The 17,725-nt window shown below is 36.3% G+C and overlaps 3 protein-coding genes across 4 annotated transcripts; 2 read left to right on the top strand and 1 right to left on the bottom strand.

Annotated features, from left to right (window-relative positions):
- Positions 1–2,259: 2,259 nt before the first annotated feature.
- On the top strand, positions 2,260–7,912 carry LOC111801734 (ras-related protein RABA5a-like). 2 transcript variants are annotated; one of them, XM_023685858.1, is made up of 4 exons: positions 2,495–2,520; positions 3,026–3,093; positions 6,880–7,325; positions 7,460–7,912. In XM_023685858.1, exons 3-4 carry the CDS (start codon positions 6,986–6,988, stop codon positions 7,792–7,794), a joined length of 675 nt encoding a protein of 224 aa, XP_023541626.1. In that variant the 5' UTR covers positions 2,495–2,520; positions 3,026–3,093; positions 6,880–6,985; the 3' UTR covers positions 7,795–7,912. The 2 variants fall into 2 exon arrangements, with proteins under 2 accessions (XP_023541627.1, XP_023541626.1); XM_023685859.1 differs by lacking the exon at positions 3,026–3,093 and having other exon boundaries at positions 2,260–2,520.
- Positions 3,087–5,492, top strand: LOC111801733 (pentatricopeptide repeat-containing protein At5g64320, mitochondrial). The gene has a single exon (XM_023685857.1). It carries the CDS (start codon positions 3,271–3,273, stop codon positions 5,464–5,466), a length of 2,196 nt encoding a protein of 731 aa, XP_023541625.1. The 5' UTR covers positions 3,087–3,270; the 3' UTR covers positions 5,467–5,492.
- Positions 7,913–10,321: 2,409 nt separating the features above from the next.
- Positions 10,322–14,113, bottom strand: LOC111802088 (heterogeneous nuclear ribonucleoprotein 1-like). The gene is made up of 3 exons (XM_023686335.1): positions 13,898–14,113; positions 11,375–12,560; positions 10,322–10,365 (listed from the first exon to the last, which is right to left on the bottom strand). Exons 1-3 carry the CDS (start codon positions 14,111–14,113, stop codon positions 10,322–10,324), a joined length of 1,446 nt encoding a protein of 481 aa, XP_023542103.1.
- Between the last annotated feature and the right edge of the window lie 3,612 nt (positions 14,114–17,725).

The following is a 17,725-nucleotide window of genomic DNA, read 5'->3' as shown; positions in this document are numbered from 1 at the left end:
AGTTGAGCTTCAAGACAGAGATGAATTAAATGCACTTTAAGTTGCATTTAATGAACTCCGCTGAATTTATCAATAGTCCAAGGATGACTAATAAGCCCATTTTATTATTTGCATTATTTAATTATAGTTTAACTATTTGTTTTCATATTTAAGCTAGTTTTAAATATAGGAGTTAAGGTTATATTGTAACCCACATAGGTTACTATATTCCACCATTAACTAGCCATTTTAATATGGAGGTTATGGGTATTTCTCATTTACTAGCCCATTTAATTTTGGAGTTATGTATCACATAGGTTAAGGTTTGTAAAGGCTATATAAAGCCTTCTTTTCTTTGATTAGACATCAGATTTTGGAATTGAGAATAGAATTTCTATTTTAGCTTTGTTGAGAGCTAAACTTTCTTTGCAAATTCTTGTGTTTAGAACTTGCATGTAGAGTCATTCAAGTGGTATTGATCAAACCTCTTGTGGAGTGATTCGAATCACGAGTTTAGAAACGAGTTTTCTTTACTCTTGATCTTGATCATCAAGGTAATCCGTTCCATACTTTCCCTTGGGTTGATTTCCATATCACTTATTCTCAAAACTTCCTTGTGTCTGAGTGTTGCATAAGTACGCCTTAGGTTTCGTTCAGCCGTTTAGCTTTTATTGGTTCAATATTGAGCCCCTATGTTATTTTATGTTTATAAGTAAATAATAATAATAAGATAAAAAAAAGAAAAAGTTATGGATACTTGGAGAAAGCATATTACATAGTGGTATTGATATGGATAGAAGAGTTTGTGTGTTTAAGCTAGGCGTGTACATTCAACCCGACAACCCGACAACCCGGACCAACCCAACCCGAACTACAAGGGTTGGGTTGAATTAGCATTTTGGGTATGGTTGGGTTCATTTTTCTAAACCCGAGCTGAATTAGTTCGGTTTCGGGTTCGTGGGTAAAACCTTCAGGTTGACCCGAGTTAAATTTAAATATATAAAATAAATTAAGAAATCTTATTTATAATAGGTTTGCCTGGTACTTTGATTATTATTTATTTAATTTGATGATATATCTTATATTTTTTTTTTTCTATTTTAACCTATTTTCAAGAAATGTCTGTACTTAACCTTATTTAAATTAGGTTTATGACATGTTCAACTATATTAATATGTCATAATTTTTACTCGAACTATGTTAATATGTTACAATTTTCGCTTATTTTTTTTATTGAATTTATTATTATTTTTTTAATAATTATGGATTGATTTGTGTTTGTTGGTAAATTTTTAATATATTTTATATAAGATTATATCTGAATAATTATAAATTGTGGATAAATAAAACTTAAAAAAAAAAAAAAAAACTAACAACCCAACCTGAACCCAACCCGAAAATATAGATTGGGTTGGGTCGGGTTGTGAAAAGTTTCGGGTTGGGTTGGGTTACCAATCCAACCAACCCGAACTTTTGGTCAAAAAAAATCCCTCAACCTAACCCAACTCGGACCATGTACACCCCCTAGTTTAAGCATAGGATTAGAAGCGTTTTAGGCCAATTAGGGGTGAGGGCGGGCAAGAAAATAGAAGTCCTTACTTATCACCGGCAGGCTCAGGGTTCCAACCTCAATAGTTGGCAACTAAACACGAGGGTTGCACTCATTGCAGGACTTAACCCAACACCTTACGGCACAAGCTGATGACAACCATGTACCACCTATGGCTGCGTTCCCGAAGGCACCCCTTTCTTTCAAGAGGATTCGTGTGATGTCCCAAATTGGTTGGGGAGGAGATCAAAACACCCTTGTGTGGAAGAACAAAACACCTTTTATAAGAGTGTGGAAACCTTCCCCTAGCAGACGCGTTTTAAAGCCTCGAGGGGAAGCCCGAAAGGGAAAGCCCAAAGAGGACAATATCTGCTAGCGGTGGATCTGGGCCGTTACAATTCGTGACTTTCCAAGGCCCGCCTCATGGTATCCACATACATATATGTTGACCTAAAACGTATACTTTTGTAGATGAATGCTTTTTTATCTTCTTTAGAATGAACATTATTATTATTATTATTATTTTCTCGACATTTTAGTTGATTATTATTATTATTATTATTTTTTATTTTCTCGACATTTTTAGTTGATTATTATTATTATGTTTATTTTGTAAAAGAACCAAGTTTAGGGTTGACTCATCCAACAACTCAAACAAAAGTTCAAATTCCAGTCATACTCTTGATTGGGCGAAAATTTTAATTTCTATCTTAGAACTTTGAGATTTGTTCATGGTTGAAATCGGAAATTTTGTACTGTTTTGTTGAAGGAACTTGAGCGAGCGGGCCATTATTGTTATAGCTCAGCCCAGATTCTTGCTTCAGTTTCCAATTCAATCCATTCTGATTTTAGTACCGCTTCCGCTTCGAACGAAGAATCAGGATTCACGTCACTGCTCTTGCTGTTCCCATTATCATTATCTCACCAAGTGATGAACGTTGACGAAGCTGCTTCTTCCTCCCCGTAATTTGCAACCCTAACTCTCATTTCAGGTATTGATCTTCCCCTTTTCCTTTTTCATTTCAATCCCTTCTTACTCTTCAACTTCTTGCAGTTTTTTCGCTTTCAGCCTTCACTTGCTGCCCCCACGTGCCCACTCCGTTCTGTTTTTCCCTCATTCTGATCACTAGAACTCAAATTCAAATTAAGACGAACTTACCCATTGCCATTCCTCATCTCCAAATCTAACCCCCACTCTGTTGGAGTTTCATGTTCTTTTAAGTTTTTCTTGGGACTTTTGCTTTCTGCAATTCTGGGTTTTGGTTGATGTTGGGAAACATGATTGTTGGTTTCAATGAGCTGTTTGATTTATGGAAATAGAGTTCATTTTCCTTTCACTTTTGTGTTGTTCGATTCTGGAGTGAACTCATCTTGATTCATCGTGCTATTCTAGTCTGAGCTTATTAAGATTTATGGGTTTCGGTGCCATTCTCTGGACTTCTGTTTATTTCTTTTCCCATGTCCCTTATATACTTGAATTCTATTTCTTCATTGTAGATAGGGAAGAGTTGATGTTTAGGTGGAATTTCAGAATTTGACTTCCTGGAGGATCCAAATTTCAGAAGGTATTTTAAGATAGTATGATTCTATAGAGTTCTGTGAGGCTTGGACGATGGCTTAAGATATTATGATTCTGTTTTAGTTGGTGATTTTTCTGTGGGAAAAATCAAAATTTCTTGCAATATTTGTAAGCGATTATTCAACAGCAATTTAAAGTCAACCACCTGTACAATCTTCTATTAATGTATACTTCTTTTGGAAACATTGTTAAACGGACCAAAAATCTTTGTTCATTGGAGCCTAAGATTATTAATCATATTGAGAACTCTTGCAAATCTAGCTTCTTAGCTGGGAATATTGGAGATGGAAGTGGTTGTTCAACCAAGATGAATATTGAATCAGAGCGTGAATCCGAATGGGAGAGTTTACTTGAACCTTTTGATCTCACAAAGCTTAGAAAGTCCCACATTCTAATTACCCCTGTTCAACTTTGTAAATTGCTTGAGCTTCCACTTGATGTGCCCACATTGTTGGAAATATTTGAACGGGTGGGTGCCCAAAAGGCTTATTGCCATACATTTGATGTATACTATGTGCTAATAAATAAGCTTGGAACAATTGGGGAGTTCAAGGTTATAGATAAACTGTTAACACAGATGAAAGAAGAAGGGATTGTTTTTCGAGAGTCCATTTTCATGATCATTATGAAACATTATGGGAAAGCTGGACAACCTGGACAGGCAATTCGATTGCTGCTAGATATGAGAGCTGTCTATTCATGTGAACCGACTTTTGAATCTTATAACGTAGTTTTGGAAACACTCGTGACGGGCAATTGTCCAAAAGTTGCTACAAATGTTTATTATGACATGTTGAGTAAGGGTATTTCTCCCACTGTTTTTACTTTTGGCATTGTGATGAAAGCTCTTTGTATGATTAATGAGGTCGACTCTGCATGCTCACTCCTTAGAGACATGACAAAGCATGGATGTGTACCGAATTCTATAGTTTATCAGACGTTAATACATGCGCTATCCAAAAATAACCAAGTTAGTGAAGCCTTAAAGCTTTTAGAAGAAATGTTTGTTATGGGATGCATGCCTGATGTTCAAACCTTCAATGATGTTATTCATGGCCTCTGCAAGGTAAATAAAATTCAAGATGCAGCAAAATTGGTTGATCGGATGCTTCTTCGAGGTTTCAACCCAGATAGTATGACTTATGGTTTTCTGTTGCATGGATTATGTAGGATTGGAAAACTCAATGAAGCAAGAGCATTATTGAACAAAGTTCCTTGTCCAAATAATGCAATCTTGAATACGTTAATCAAGGGGTATGTTATGAGTGGACGACTTAAGGAAGCTCAAAGCTTTCTTAATGAGACTATGATAAACTTTGGTTTTGACCCTGATATTTTTACATACAACATCTTGATGCACGGGCTTTGCAAAGAGGGGAGTCTTGGTTTTGCTCGTGATTTGGTTAATGAGATGTCTAGGAGGGGGTGCAAGCCGAATGTGATCACATATGCAATATTGATTGATGGGCTTTGTAAAGCTGGTTGTCTTGAAGAGGCTGGTCTTGTTTTACATGAGATGTCAACAAAGGGATTGACTATAAATACAGTTATATACAATTGCTTGATATGCGCCCTATGTAGGAATGAGAAGGTTCATGCTGCTTTAAATCTGTTTCGTGAAATGCCCACGAAAGGTTGCAAGCCCGACTTATTTACATATAATTCTCTAATCTTTGGATTGTGCAAGGTTGATCAGATTGATGAAGCCTTCAGGTTGTTTCATAATTTGTTATTGGACGGTTTAGTTGCCAACAACGTGACTTATAATACACTGATTCATGCACTTTTGAGGAGGGGTGCATTCCAAAAAGCACTTGCACTTGTTAACGATATGTTATTCAGAGGATGCATCCTTGATAAGATTACTTACAATGGACTGATAAAAGCGTTTTGCAAAGCTGGGAATGTTGAAAAAGGATTGGAATTATACGAGAAAATGATAATGGATGGACTTAACGCTGATACGATATCATGTAATATTCTCATCAACGGGCTCTGTAAAGTTGGAAAAGTGGACCATGCATTTGAGTTTCTAAGAGATGCGATTAATCGAGGTTTCGCGCCTGACATAGTCACATATAACAGCGTTATAAATGGACTTTGCAAGGTTGGACGTATCAGGGAAGCCTTAAATCTATTTGATAGATTACAAGTCGAAGGTGTTCACCCTGATGCTTTTACGTATAATACTTTTATCAGTTGGCACTGTAAAGAAGGCATGGTGAATGATGCTTGTTTATTTTTTTATAGAGGTGTAGAGAATGGTTTTGTACCTAGTAATGTGACTTGGAATGTGCTGGTCAATACTTTGGTAAAACAAAGTCACGAGAATTTGTTTTTCGTGTCAGATGAGTTCTGATGATAAAATGCGCTCGTGTTGTGTTAGATGTTCTTCTGGTAATTACTCTTCTCTTGTCATTATTTATAACTGAAAAGTGTTTTCTGAGACATTTCAGTTTCTCTCTGTGAAGCATACATTTATCAGAATGTTTAGAAATATATGTAAATTAGCGAATTGCCAACGCCCTTAGAAACAAAATTACGAAGCTAAGGAAATTTTCACTTGATCGAATAAGTTTTGTGTGTGTTCATGCCTTGTTCATATTAGCCTGACTTTGCTTGATTTGAGTCCCTTACTTTCACTGTTTTGCTCGATTATCGATTTATTTTCTTCTTTTGAAGAGTTTCATGATATAATAATTTGCACCAAAGTAGATATCATAGTATTTCTGCTTCTGTATGATCTTTGAAGAGGATTTATGATGTAGATTCTCCTATATCGCTTTCCGACCAAAATCACCAAAACAAAAAAAGCTCTTATAGAAGACCACGAGATCGTCCTCTCCTTTTAAGACGATGATATCTGAGAATATAAGTTATGTGAGTGATGTTATTAGTTAGAAGAGTTTGTAAGGAAAGGGGGATTCTTTTCTCTTTTTTCACCAGCAAATGGGCAAGTAAAGAAAAACATCTGATCATGTGATTGCTTTTTGTTGCATCCTTTGCATGTGGACTATGAATTGATCTTGTCATGTCACTTTTCTCTGTGGACGATGAAATTGTGTAAATTAATATTTGAGTCTGGTCGTAAAGTGAGATATCCCACATTGGTTGGGGAGGAGAACGAAACACCCTTTATAAAGGTGTGGAAACCTTTCCCTAGCAGACGCATTTTAAAGCCTTGAGGGGAAGAACGAAAGGCAAAGCCCAAAGAAGACAATATCTGCTAGTGGTGGGCCTGGGCCTGGGACGTTACATAAAGAGACTCCAATCGTCACGTGTGACATTGGTAGTTACTCTTTTTTGTGCTTGTGTGTCTGTTCCAATGGTTCGCTCGAGAAAGTCATTCTTTGCTGGTGCCAAAATCTTGTATGTTGTTCCATCTCTATAAAGTATTTGAATGTATATAAAAGATGAGGAAAATACAGCTTATTTTGTGAATTCATATCGGTTACTGGATGATAAAACTGGGCTGGTCGCCCGCTGGTCACGTGCAAACGCATTGCTCTCAAGGTATTAAGTTTAATCTTGCTTGGCAATAGTATCCTATACATGTATACTGGTCTATTGGTGATATGTTACTCATTTAATAATAGAATGTCATAATATTGTCTATTGGCTTCAGAATATAGGTAGCTCATAGATTCTTTCTTTACTCCATCAAGTAAGTAAGTACTCACGAAATGTGTCTGCCAGCCTATTTTATACCTTTCCCTTCCTTTCAAGTTTCCCTTTGTATCTTCACGAATTCTATTTCTTTGATTGTGAATAGGGAAGAATTGCATCCTGATGTTGAATTTGAGTTTGTGAAGAACCCTGATTTCAGAAGGTATTTTGAAACTATTATGGTTCTATAGAGTTTGTGTGAGGTCTGAGCAATGGCTTTTTATTCTGAGGAGGAAAAAACAGAGGATTATCTTTTCAAGATTGTTTTAATTGGTGATTCAGCCGTGGGAAAATCGAATTTGCTCGCTCGATTTGCTCGAGATGAATTCTACCCTAACTCGAAATCAACCATCGGAGTCGAGTTCCAAACCCAAAAGATGGAAATAAATGGAAAGGAAATCAAAGCTCAGATATGGGACACTGCTGGACAAGAGCGATTTAGAGCTGTTACATCTGCTTATTATCGAGGAGCAGTTGGAGCTCTCGTGGTATACGACATTAGCAGGCGTCCGACCTTTGACAGCATTGGAAGATGGCTGAATGAACTTCACAGTGAGTATTATAATAACAATACGCTTTTTATTTGTAATGATATTGTCACGGTGTTAGGTTGTTTATGTCGGGAAGTTTTCGTCGTGTTTATACCCTGAAAGGACTGATTGGGTAATCGATGTTTTATTAAACAGCTCATTCCGACATGAACGTAGTAACCGTACTGGTAGGCAACAAGTGTGATCTGAAGGATGGTAGAGAAGTAGGTACTGCTGAAGGGAAGGCTCTGGCAGAAGCTCAAGGTCTGTTCTTCATAGAAACCTCGGCCCTCGATTCCTCGAACGTAACGAACGCTTTCCAGACAGTCGTGAAGGAGATCTACAGCATACTGAGCCGAAAAGTTATGATATCTGACGAACACAAGAAGAAGGATGGGAGGTGGATGGAGAATGGAAGAAGTACCGTAGTGTTACATGGAAAGGAGGAAGTAGAAGAGGAGGCCAAAAGAGGTAGCTGTTGCTCATCTTAGTACTTTACATATTCCATTGCTCTGAAACTCTGTATCTTATGTTGTCTTCTCTGTAAACAATATTCATGTTTGTACTTGAAAATTAGTAGGAGTTATTGATTTGATTTGATTTGATTAGCTGGAGGAGTCGTGTTTGTACTCAAAAACGATTCCAGGGACGGGGGCAGGAATATGTTCTCGTACTGGTTTAGCGGACGGGAAAAAATTAATTAACAAAACGTTCCAAAAAATAATCATATAATAAATTACATTCCATCCTTATGAAGAGTGGGTCGCACGCTTCTCACGCGTGAAAACATGAAACATAAAGAATAGTTCTTAATAATAAAAATTTAGATATGTTTTGCACGCTTAATTAAAATAATTGACCTATTGAAAAGTCTGATTATCGTGTGATTGTATTAGGTAAGTTTTACACCGTTCAACCTGTCCCGTTAGTAAAAAAACAAAATGGGCAAATAAAAGCATATATAAATCTATATATATATATATATATAACCATGCCGGTTAAATTTTTTAACTTCTAGATAAATCTCACCAATTTCTTGCAAGTCGTTATAAATCACATGATTTTCATTGCTCATCAACTCTGTTCTTACTCATTCTCTCCGTTCTTATTCACTCTCTAACTCGAATAAAGGAATTGAATTCTACACTCGTCAGAAAGTTGTTATGATTCAGTGATCGTCATTGCATTTTGATTGGCATTTTGATTGAAACTAAGGGGTATTGTTGCCCTGTTTGGTCTTAGTTTGTCATCGACTTAGTCGACCACAGCTAAGTCGGTAAGTCCTTGATATGAATTTTTATGAGTTTGGTGGCTATTTTATGTTAGATTTCATTAAGCATGGGTTGTGCAACCATCAAATTGGTAGAGGTGTTAGGATAACCACCGTAGCTCGGCCACTGCCATTGAGCTATGCTGCAGTGAGTTGGTGTGGATCACTAGAGAATAACGAAAGGAAACGTGCAAGGATGCTAGCTTGTGCATTCGATTTGGTTCAACATGCGCCTTGGTTCGGGTCAACAATCAATTAATTAACGGTCAACAGTTTAGTTGGATCGATTAAATTCAAGTTTTTCTCTTGATCCGTTTTTAAGACCTGTTTACCCTGGATTTGCGTCAGAGACATGACCTATCAGCATGCATAAAAATTAAAACAATTACCTATATGTATGCATAGAAATTGTAGTAATTTGATATATGTGTACACAGAATTACATTTCTTACTTTGATTTAAATTGAGTGAATTTCATTGTTTTCTTTTGCACGTGTTTTCATTACATAGTCCAAGTCTTTCATACATGTGAGTGGGGTCATCTTATACAATAAGTTTGTATAATACGATTGGACAATAAAGTATTTACCTCTCTATCAATCTATTAATTGAGAAGATTAATATTCACAGGATTATCATGCGACTCGATTTTAGTATAAGAGTTATGAACTCTTACTATGTACCTCTCTGGACACTTGACTATGATGGGTCTAAAGGGTGTGCGCTTGGTGGGCTCACGCTCGGATGTGGAGGTCGTGTGTAAGAAAGTTCTACACATCCAATTTGTCTGAACTGAAGGTCACCTCTATGATAGTATTAAATGATAGGTCCATAATCATAATTGCATATGTTTGCATTCCCTAATTCAACCTATTATGATTGCATATGTTTGCATTCCCTAGCCCCAAAGCGGGTCACTCACTACTCCAATATTATTGTATTAAAGGATAGGTAAATGTTTACATTCCTTGACCCCAAAGTAGGATCACTTACCGAATATTTCTTAAAATACTCAAACCACGTGCTGCTTTTATATTTTAGATAAAGGCAATGCACCCTGTAACCGTTAAAATATTCAAAGCATATGCTACTCTTTTGTTTTAGGTAAAGACAACGCACCATTGCACCCAGTTGATGGTAGCATTGTAAATAAAAACCATAGCACATGCATAAAGTAATCGCAGATAATTTGTAGATCCGTTTTTGCTGTAAAGTAAGAAAGAATTGGAAGGAAGGTAGATGGAGAGTATGATCTATGTCTAAATAAATCAACCTCAGTTTCATACAATCAATCACATGAGAAGTAAAAACCCAGAACCGCTAATAATAATAACAAGAGATGAAACAACAAGAAGAAAGCCTGAATGAGTTGTTCTAAAACGAACCCGAAACCAAAGAAAAGAAGAAAAAATATGATGTCGATTCGTTCGTGTGACACCGTTTCTTTGTCGGAGTAACGTATGATCAGACCTTACCCACAATCCAATTATACATATCAATCAAATCAAATTACAAGTAAAGAAAGGAAGAAAATACCTATATTTTCAAGCTCAATCCAAAAACCAAACCCTCTGGAACCTGCTTTCTTTTATGGGACACTTTCTCAAAACAGAAAACAAATTAGCTCTCACAGTATCATATTATCATATGGGAGGAGGGGGAGGAGGAGGAGGAGGCGGAGGTGGAGGAGGAGGAGGAGGAGGCGCCGCCGCCGCATCCGGTGAGAGGAAATACGAGTGTCAATACTGTTATAGAGAGTTTGCTAACTCCCAAGCCCTCGNAGCAGCAATTCCTGAATCAAACAAACATTTCACCATTCATAAACAGATCTTGTTCAAGTAACGTCGTTGCGTTTTAATCATGCTTAAACTGATATCAATAAGCTCGAAGATCTAATGTTTGTAGAGATGTAATGCACCGCTAGCAGATATTGTCCTCTTTGAGCTTTCCCTTTCGAGTTTACCCTCAAAGATTTTAAAACACGTCTACTACTAGGGAGAGGTTTCCACACCCTGTAGAGAGTGTTTCGTTCTCCTCCCCCCCAACTGATGTGGGATCTCATAATCCACCCCCTTCAGGGTCCAGCGTCCTCGCTGACACTCATTCCTTTCTTCAATCGATGTGGGACCCCTACCAAATCCACCCCCTTCGGGGTCCAACGTCCTTACTGGCACACCGCCTCGTGTCTACCCCCTTCGGAGAACAGCCTCTTAGCTGGCACATTGCCCGATGTTTGGCTTTGATACCATTTGTAATAGCCCGTTCCCACCGCTAGTAGATATTGTCCTCTTTGGGTTTTCCCTTTCGGGCTTACCCTCAAGGATTTTAAAACGCATCTACTAGCGAGAGGTTTCCACACTCTTATAAAGGGTGTTTTGTTCTCCTCTCCAACTGATGTGGGATCTCAAACAATCCACCCCCTTCAGGGCCCAACGTTATCGCTGGCACTCATTCCTTTCTCCAATCGATGTGGGACTCCTACCAAATCCACCCCCCTTCAGGGCCTAGCGTCTTTACTGGCACATCGCCTTGTGTCTACCCCCTTCAAGGAACAACCTCCCCATTGGCACATCGCCTAGTGTCTAGCTCTGATATCAGTTGTAACAACCCAACCCCACCGCTAGCAGATATTGTCCTCCTTAGGATTTCCCCTTCGAACTTACCCTCAAGGTTTTGAAAACACGTCTACTGGGGAGAGGTTTCCACACTCTTATAAAGAGTGTTTCGTTCTCCTCCCCAACCGATGTGGGATCTCACATGTAACGACGATAAAAGAACGAAAGAGATAGAGAGAGATTCACCTCTATTCGACTGTGTATTAGAAACACCATATCCAACAGTATAACCAGAAGCATTGTTTCTACTAATAACATCTGAAGCAGCATTGCCAAGCCCAAACCCAATTGAGGAAGAATCCTCAAGCTCTGTGGGCAATGACTGCCAACTTGAATGCCCATAAAATGAGTTTCCTTCTTCATTATTCCCATGAACTTCATCATAAATATTTGGTGCAGAGTACAAAGAAGCTGAAGAAACATTGCTTCTAATGCTTCTACCATAACCTACAACGCTTCCTCCGTTTCCAAACTCGACATTACCAGCACCATTGAATGGAGAAGAACCTGCGTTTTCGCCATGACCTACACCCCAAAGCCCTCCAATACCGTTCAATGAACTCGTTCCCGTATGCACACCACCAGAGCCAGGAAACGTCCTCAGGTGCGAGGCATTCGTACCAGCCGAGTTACCGACATTTCCCCACAGATTCTGAACCGACGAGCTTAAAATAGAACCATTACCTCCACTGCCTCCGCCATATACCATGGGGCTTGGACTACCATACCTATTTAAATTTCCACCATAGGAAGAACTCATTACCCGTCCGTAAATGAGGTTAGAACTGCCATTGGGACCGGTCCCATAGTTCAGGTTCAACCCTGCGTCGAGATTTAGACCTATTCCATAACCAGGACTAATTGGAGACAGCCCACCCCGACCGACCGTAACAGGACTAAACCTACCATCAGATCTCAGTCCATATCCCCCAACTGAGGTTGTGTTATATCCTTGATTATAACCACTTAAATAGCTACCAACTCTACCAAAACTGTAAGGGTATGCACCTAATTGATTTCGATTTGGCACTGGTGATAATTCTTTTGGAACAGCTCTCTTAACCTCAACCATTTTACCATTGAGTTCATGAAATGTTTTGTATAACACTTTCTCCACCGATTCCTCCGACTCGTACGTGATAAATCCAAAGCCTCTCGGTCTCTGAGTATTGTGATCATACATCACCACGGCATCTGTGATCGTTCCAAACTGATCAAAATATTTTTTGAAGTCACTCTCCGTAACCGTTGATGCCAAACCCCCTACAAATATCTTCTTTGTGCGAGTCGGGCCAGGTGACCCAAGGATACCGGTATTGTTCCTGCTCAAAATGTTCTGATCGTCTCGAGGAACAGCCTTCTTTGCTTCAACCTAAAACAAAAAAATCAATATCGAAACATGAACATGATAAACTTTACTCTAATTACGATACAAATAGATATATCTTGACGCAACAAAATGTATCATTTTAATATAAGCAGTGAACATCACATGTAAATCCTAATGTCCGTGCATCCACGAACTCCATAAGATATCGAGCCCCCGAATTTTCACAAATCTGAGTTTCAATTCTTCCGATGTCCTTTCTCGGTCGAGGGTATAGCTAGTTACCATTGAGTTATGCTCACTTGGACTAGTTTCAAACCATTCCTTTACTGTCATCGTGCTTATTACCTTTTCTAGAACATGTATAAACAATCGGTTCCCGAAACGATTGAAATTCGGGGCAAATGCAGGCGGCATTGTACTTCCACAAAAATATGAACAGCCACATGAAACAAAATTCACCCTGATAAAATGCAGACAGCCAAATCTTCCCATCCAAAGCTCCAAAGGAAAATTATAGTTTATATGTTTTTCAACACAAAAGTGATTCGACGTTAACTAGTGTTAGGAACCACGACTCTCCACAATGGTATGATTGTGTACTGTTTGGTTTCCCCAAAAGGTCTCATACTAATGGAGATGTATTCGTTACTTATATACCCCTAAATTAGCCAATGTGGGACACACCACTTGAGTCACTTTTGACTACACCTTCGAGGCTTTCTATTGATATGGCTAAGTTAAGGGCATGACTCTGATACCATGTTAGGAATCACAGACCTCCACAATGGTATGATATTGTCCACTTTGAGTATAAGCTCTCATGGCTTTGCTTTGGGCTTCCCCGTAAGGCCTCATACCAATGGGGATGTATTCCTTACTTATAAACCCCTAAATTAGCCAATGTAGGACACACCCTTTGTTCAACACTTGAGTCACTTTTAACTACACCTTCGAGGCTCACAACTTCTTTATTCGACATTTGAGAATTCTATTCACATGGCTAAGTTAAGGGCATGACTTTGATACCATGTTAGGAATCCCGGACCTCCACAATGGTATGATATTGTCCACTTTGAGTATAAGCTCTCGTTAGTTTGCTTTTGGCTTCCCAAAACGGCCTCATACTAATAGAGATGTATTCCTTAATTATAAACTCAGTATCATTCCCTAAATTAGCCAATGTACGACTCCCTCCCAACAATCCTCAACAAGATATTCAAATTCTCATCCCCGAGTTGTGGAACTCAAAAAAATGTAAATGTAAGAAGAGTTCTGACAAGTTTCAATCATGATGAACACCAAAGAACAATCAAGAAAACCATGATCCTTCCATGAGCATATTGATTAGCAAAATCAAAAGAAGAATTCAAAAAACTTACAGTTCTTCCATCAATAACATGCTTCTCCAATACAACTCTAGCTGCAACAACAGGGTCAGAAAACACGACGAAACCGAAGCCACGAGCACGGCCAGTGTTCCGATCCCTCATGATCATCACCTCCACCACTTCTCCATAGGTTTGAAAATACTGTTTAAGTCGATCTTCATCTGTGTCCCACGAAATACCCCCAATAAAAAGCTTGCCAGGATCCATGAGCCCACTCTACAAATCCATCCCAACTAACCCCATCAAATACCATTCAACAAAATGAATCCACAAACCACACACCAATAGCATATCTTAAACACAAACAATCCAAAGAAGCATTGATTAGGGGAAGCCTCAGAATGCAAGCTAAATTAAACAAACAAATGATTGAAATCAGATTCGATCTCAGAACATCGGAGCGGCCAGGATGGATCTAGAAGCCAGAAATGCTCAAAAGGGCAAAGGAAGAAAAGGGAAATGAGCGGAGAGGTCAAAATTGAGAGGAAATGAGTTTTGATTGAAAACCCAGAAAGCATTGGAGTAAAAGGATTGCAAGAAAAGAAGAAAGAATAAAAAACTTACCGAAATGAAAAGGACCCAGGTGGGAAGTGTAGAATCTAAGATCTAAGAGAAGGCATAATAAGAAGAGAGGGCGAGAGGCCCTCCTTTTTGCTATCTCTTCCTTCGGTTCCAGTTACTGTTTTGGTTTATGTTCAACATAAATATGCAATATCAAGTAAGGTAACCAAGGGTATATATGAAACAGAGAGGTGAAGGATATTTGTGTAAGAAAAGGAATTTGCATCTGAAATGCCCAATATTTGCTATACATTTATATATATATATATATATCTAGCTAGGGAGAGAAAAAAACCAGACCTGGCTGATTTTATTTTTTAAAATTTTTTTAAATTTTTTAAATTTTAATTTTTTTTTTTATTTGAGAATAATTATTGATTTTGTGGATTGGAAGTAGTCAATGTGAATTAAAAAAAAAAAAAATGAAGTTTTTAGTGTTAATTGCCCAAATTAAGCCATTTTAGGATGAACTTAGCTTATCCACTCTTTTTCAATTTTTTAATTCAATTAAATTAATAAAAATAATTTAAATTTTCTATTTTCTACTCTTATATTTTTTTTTTAAAGAAGAAATCTATAATAATTAAGGAAGACCGTTACTAATCTTTTATTTTAATTTCTTTTACTAAATTTCATTAATATTTTTTTAATTTTTTTTAAGAAATTAAAAATATTTTTATAGGTTAGTATCATGCTTTTAAAAAAATATTTATTAAATATTAAGGGAACACTCTTTACCTTAAAAAAAAAAAAAAAAAAATTCTGACATTTCATGGATTATCTCTAAATTTTTTAATCATACCTTTAAAAGTTCATAAGTATTTTTAAGGATTTTTTTTTAATTGAAACGTATAATTTTTTTAAAATTTTATTAAACAAGTTTTTTTTTTTTTTAAATTTAGTCTATTTAATTATTTAATTCATACGTGTAACACAAAAAATCAATATTTTATTAAAAAAAATCTAAATTATAGGTGTCACAGACCTGTTAAAAAGATTCTAGTTCAGAAATAAGTAACAAATTCGAACATTTAATTTCTTAGTTAGAGAGATAATTTTCCTCCCAAATACATAAACAGTATATACAAATATTTTTAGTTCAACAACATATTCGACGATAAATTCAAACATTTAACCTCTCGATCGAGAACATTTAAATTATTTAAATCCATGTAATTCTTTTCGAATCAAAATTTTTTAGTACGAAAATAGAGAGCAGAGGAAAAGAAAAAGTGGGTAAAGACTAAAGGGATTGCTTGTGGTCACACACATGGAATACAAAGCTACAATTTCACAAGTTTTCCCTGTATTCCCTTCACTTTTTTTATTAAAATATATATTTACATTTATTAAAATTCATTTACAGAACCGAACCCAATCAAGCATAGTTCAACGATAACTTTACAGTCAGAAATTCTTTTTTTATATTATTTACCCACATCGATTGGAAGAAGGAAAGAGTGACAGTGAGGATGTTGGGTCCCAAAGGGGGTGGATTGTGATGTCTCACATTGGTTGGGGAGGAGAACAAACCACCATTTACAAGGGTCGGGAAATCTTTCCCTAGCATACGTGTTTTAAAGCCTTGAGGGGAAGCCCGAAAGGGAAAACTCAAAGGGATCAATATCTGTTAGCGGTGGATGTGGGCGTAACAAATATATATTATACATAGGGTTATTATAGTTTTTAATTAATAATATATTAAAAGCTCAAATTTATTTAGAAAATTTGATACCTACCTTATTATAACAAGTTACTTTAAATGTTTAAAGCATGTGATTGTATTTTATAAATTAATACTAAAAGTTCAATTATTCTTTTTTTTCTTTTTTTAGAATTTGATGATAAATATAATATTTAAATGATTAGATAAAATAAAATAAATGACTATATATATATTACAATTCCTAATGCTTTATTTTGATTATTTTTCTATATTTTTCTATTTAATTTTATATTGTATATCGATTATAATTAGTATTTATATGTATGAAACCAATTTATAAATTTTAATTAAAAAAAGAATATGAAATGAAGCCAAAACAATAGCTACCAACCACATAACACAACAATCTTCGATATCACACTAACAACTTGAGAGGACAACATTTAAATAAACAAAACCTATTAATGCTAATCGTTCTTTTCATTGTCAATGCGAGGTTCGTATGACTCAATATCAACTAAGATTATTCCATTCAAACTACAAAAATGATTGGGTTTAACTTTTGGAAAACTAAAAGATTCGGGTCAGTTTGTTGGTAAACTTTTTTTGTTGGGTTTGTTAGGAATCATGACTCTGTTGGGTCGGTTAGGAATCCTGACTCTCGACGATGGTATGATATTATCCACTTTGAGCATAAGCGCTCATGGCTTTGCTTTTAGGCTTCCCCAAAATTTCATACCAATGAAGATATATTCTTTTCTTATAAATCCATGATCATCCCCTAAATTAAAGATCGGGAGTTAAAATGGCTTTTTTAGATTTAATTATATTTTTTAACATTAACTTTAGCTTTCAAGCATGATGAAATTTGATATTGCTTTTTAAAATAGTATTAATGCATTTTTTTTTTACTAAAAGTAATTTTAGATCAGATAATAATAAGCGTAAAAAAGAAACAAGAACGAGAATAAATATGAAATGAGCTCGATACACTGACAAACAAATATTGAAATTATGTAAGTTGAGTACATAGTTAACCTCCCTATTAAAATAGTTAGTTAATGATGGAATATGACAACCGTTGTAATATAATTTAACTCTCCTACTAAGAATAACTTAAATGACAAACAAATATTGAAATTATAATTAAAATAATAGAATAAAAGAAATGTGTTATTTAGTAACTATCCTTTAATTAAGTTCCATAAATTCAGTTATGAGTTCATTAAATGCAAATTAAAATGCATTTAATGTATCTCTATCTTGAAGTTCGACTTTGCACAAGGAAGAACTTGAACGTCTTCAAAAATTTCATTTGATGAGCTCACCATAACTTGAATATAAGTGATTAAAGCTTGTTGTAACTTCATGACTCTCGTCCTTGTAATTGGACCTTAAGGTATGGAAATTTCTTGGTCGTGGTTCATAGCAATAACTAAAATGCGGAAGAAACTATCTATGACTTTGTTTCATGGCCTCTTTAGCAGATGTCATCATCCGTACATGAGTCGCTTGCATTTATGTAGAAAAAAGTTAATAATTATAGAACAGGTATTTAAAAATACTAGTAAGTGATGTCATTGTTGGGGTTG

This window comes from Cucurbita pepo, chromosome LG09 (assembly GCF_002806865.2).
Source record: "Cucurbita pepo subsp. pepo cultivar mu-cu-16 chromosome LG09, ASM280686v2, whole genome shotgun sequence".
NCBI lineage: Eukaryota > Viridiplantae > Streptophyta > Magnoliopsida > Cucurbitales > Cucurbitaceae > Cucurbita > Cucurbita pepo.
This window is presented reverse-complemented; position numbering and strand designations above follow the sequence as displayed.

Coding starts and splice junctions, on each gene's coding strand:
- LOC111801733 (XM_023685857.1), top strand. CDS start 3,271: ATGTATACTTCTTTTGGAAACATTGTTAAACGGACCAAAAATCTTTGT.
- LOC111801734 (XM_023685859.1), top strand. CDS start 6,986: ATGGCTTTTTATTCTGAGGAGGAAAAAACAGAGGATTATCTTTTCAAG. Junction 7,326..7,459: donor ATGGCTGAATGAACTTCACA/GTGAGTATTATA, acceptor TTTATTAAACAG/CTCATTCCGACATGAACGTA.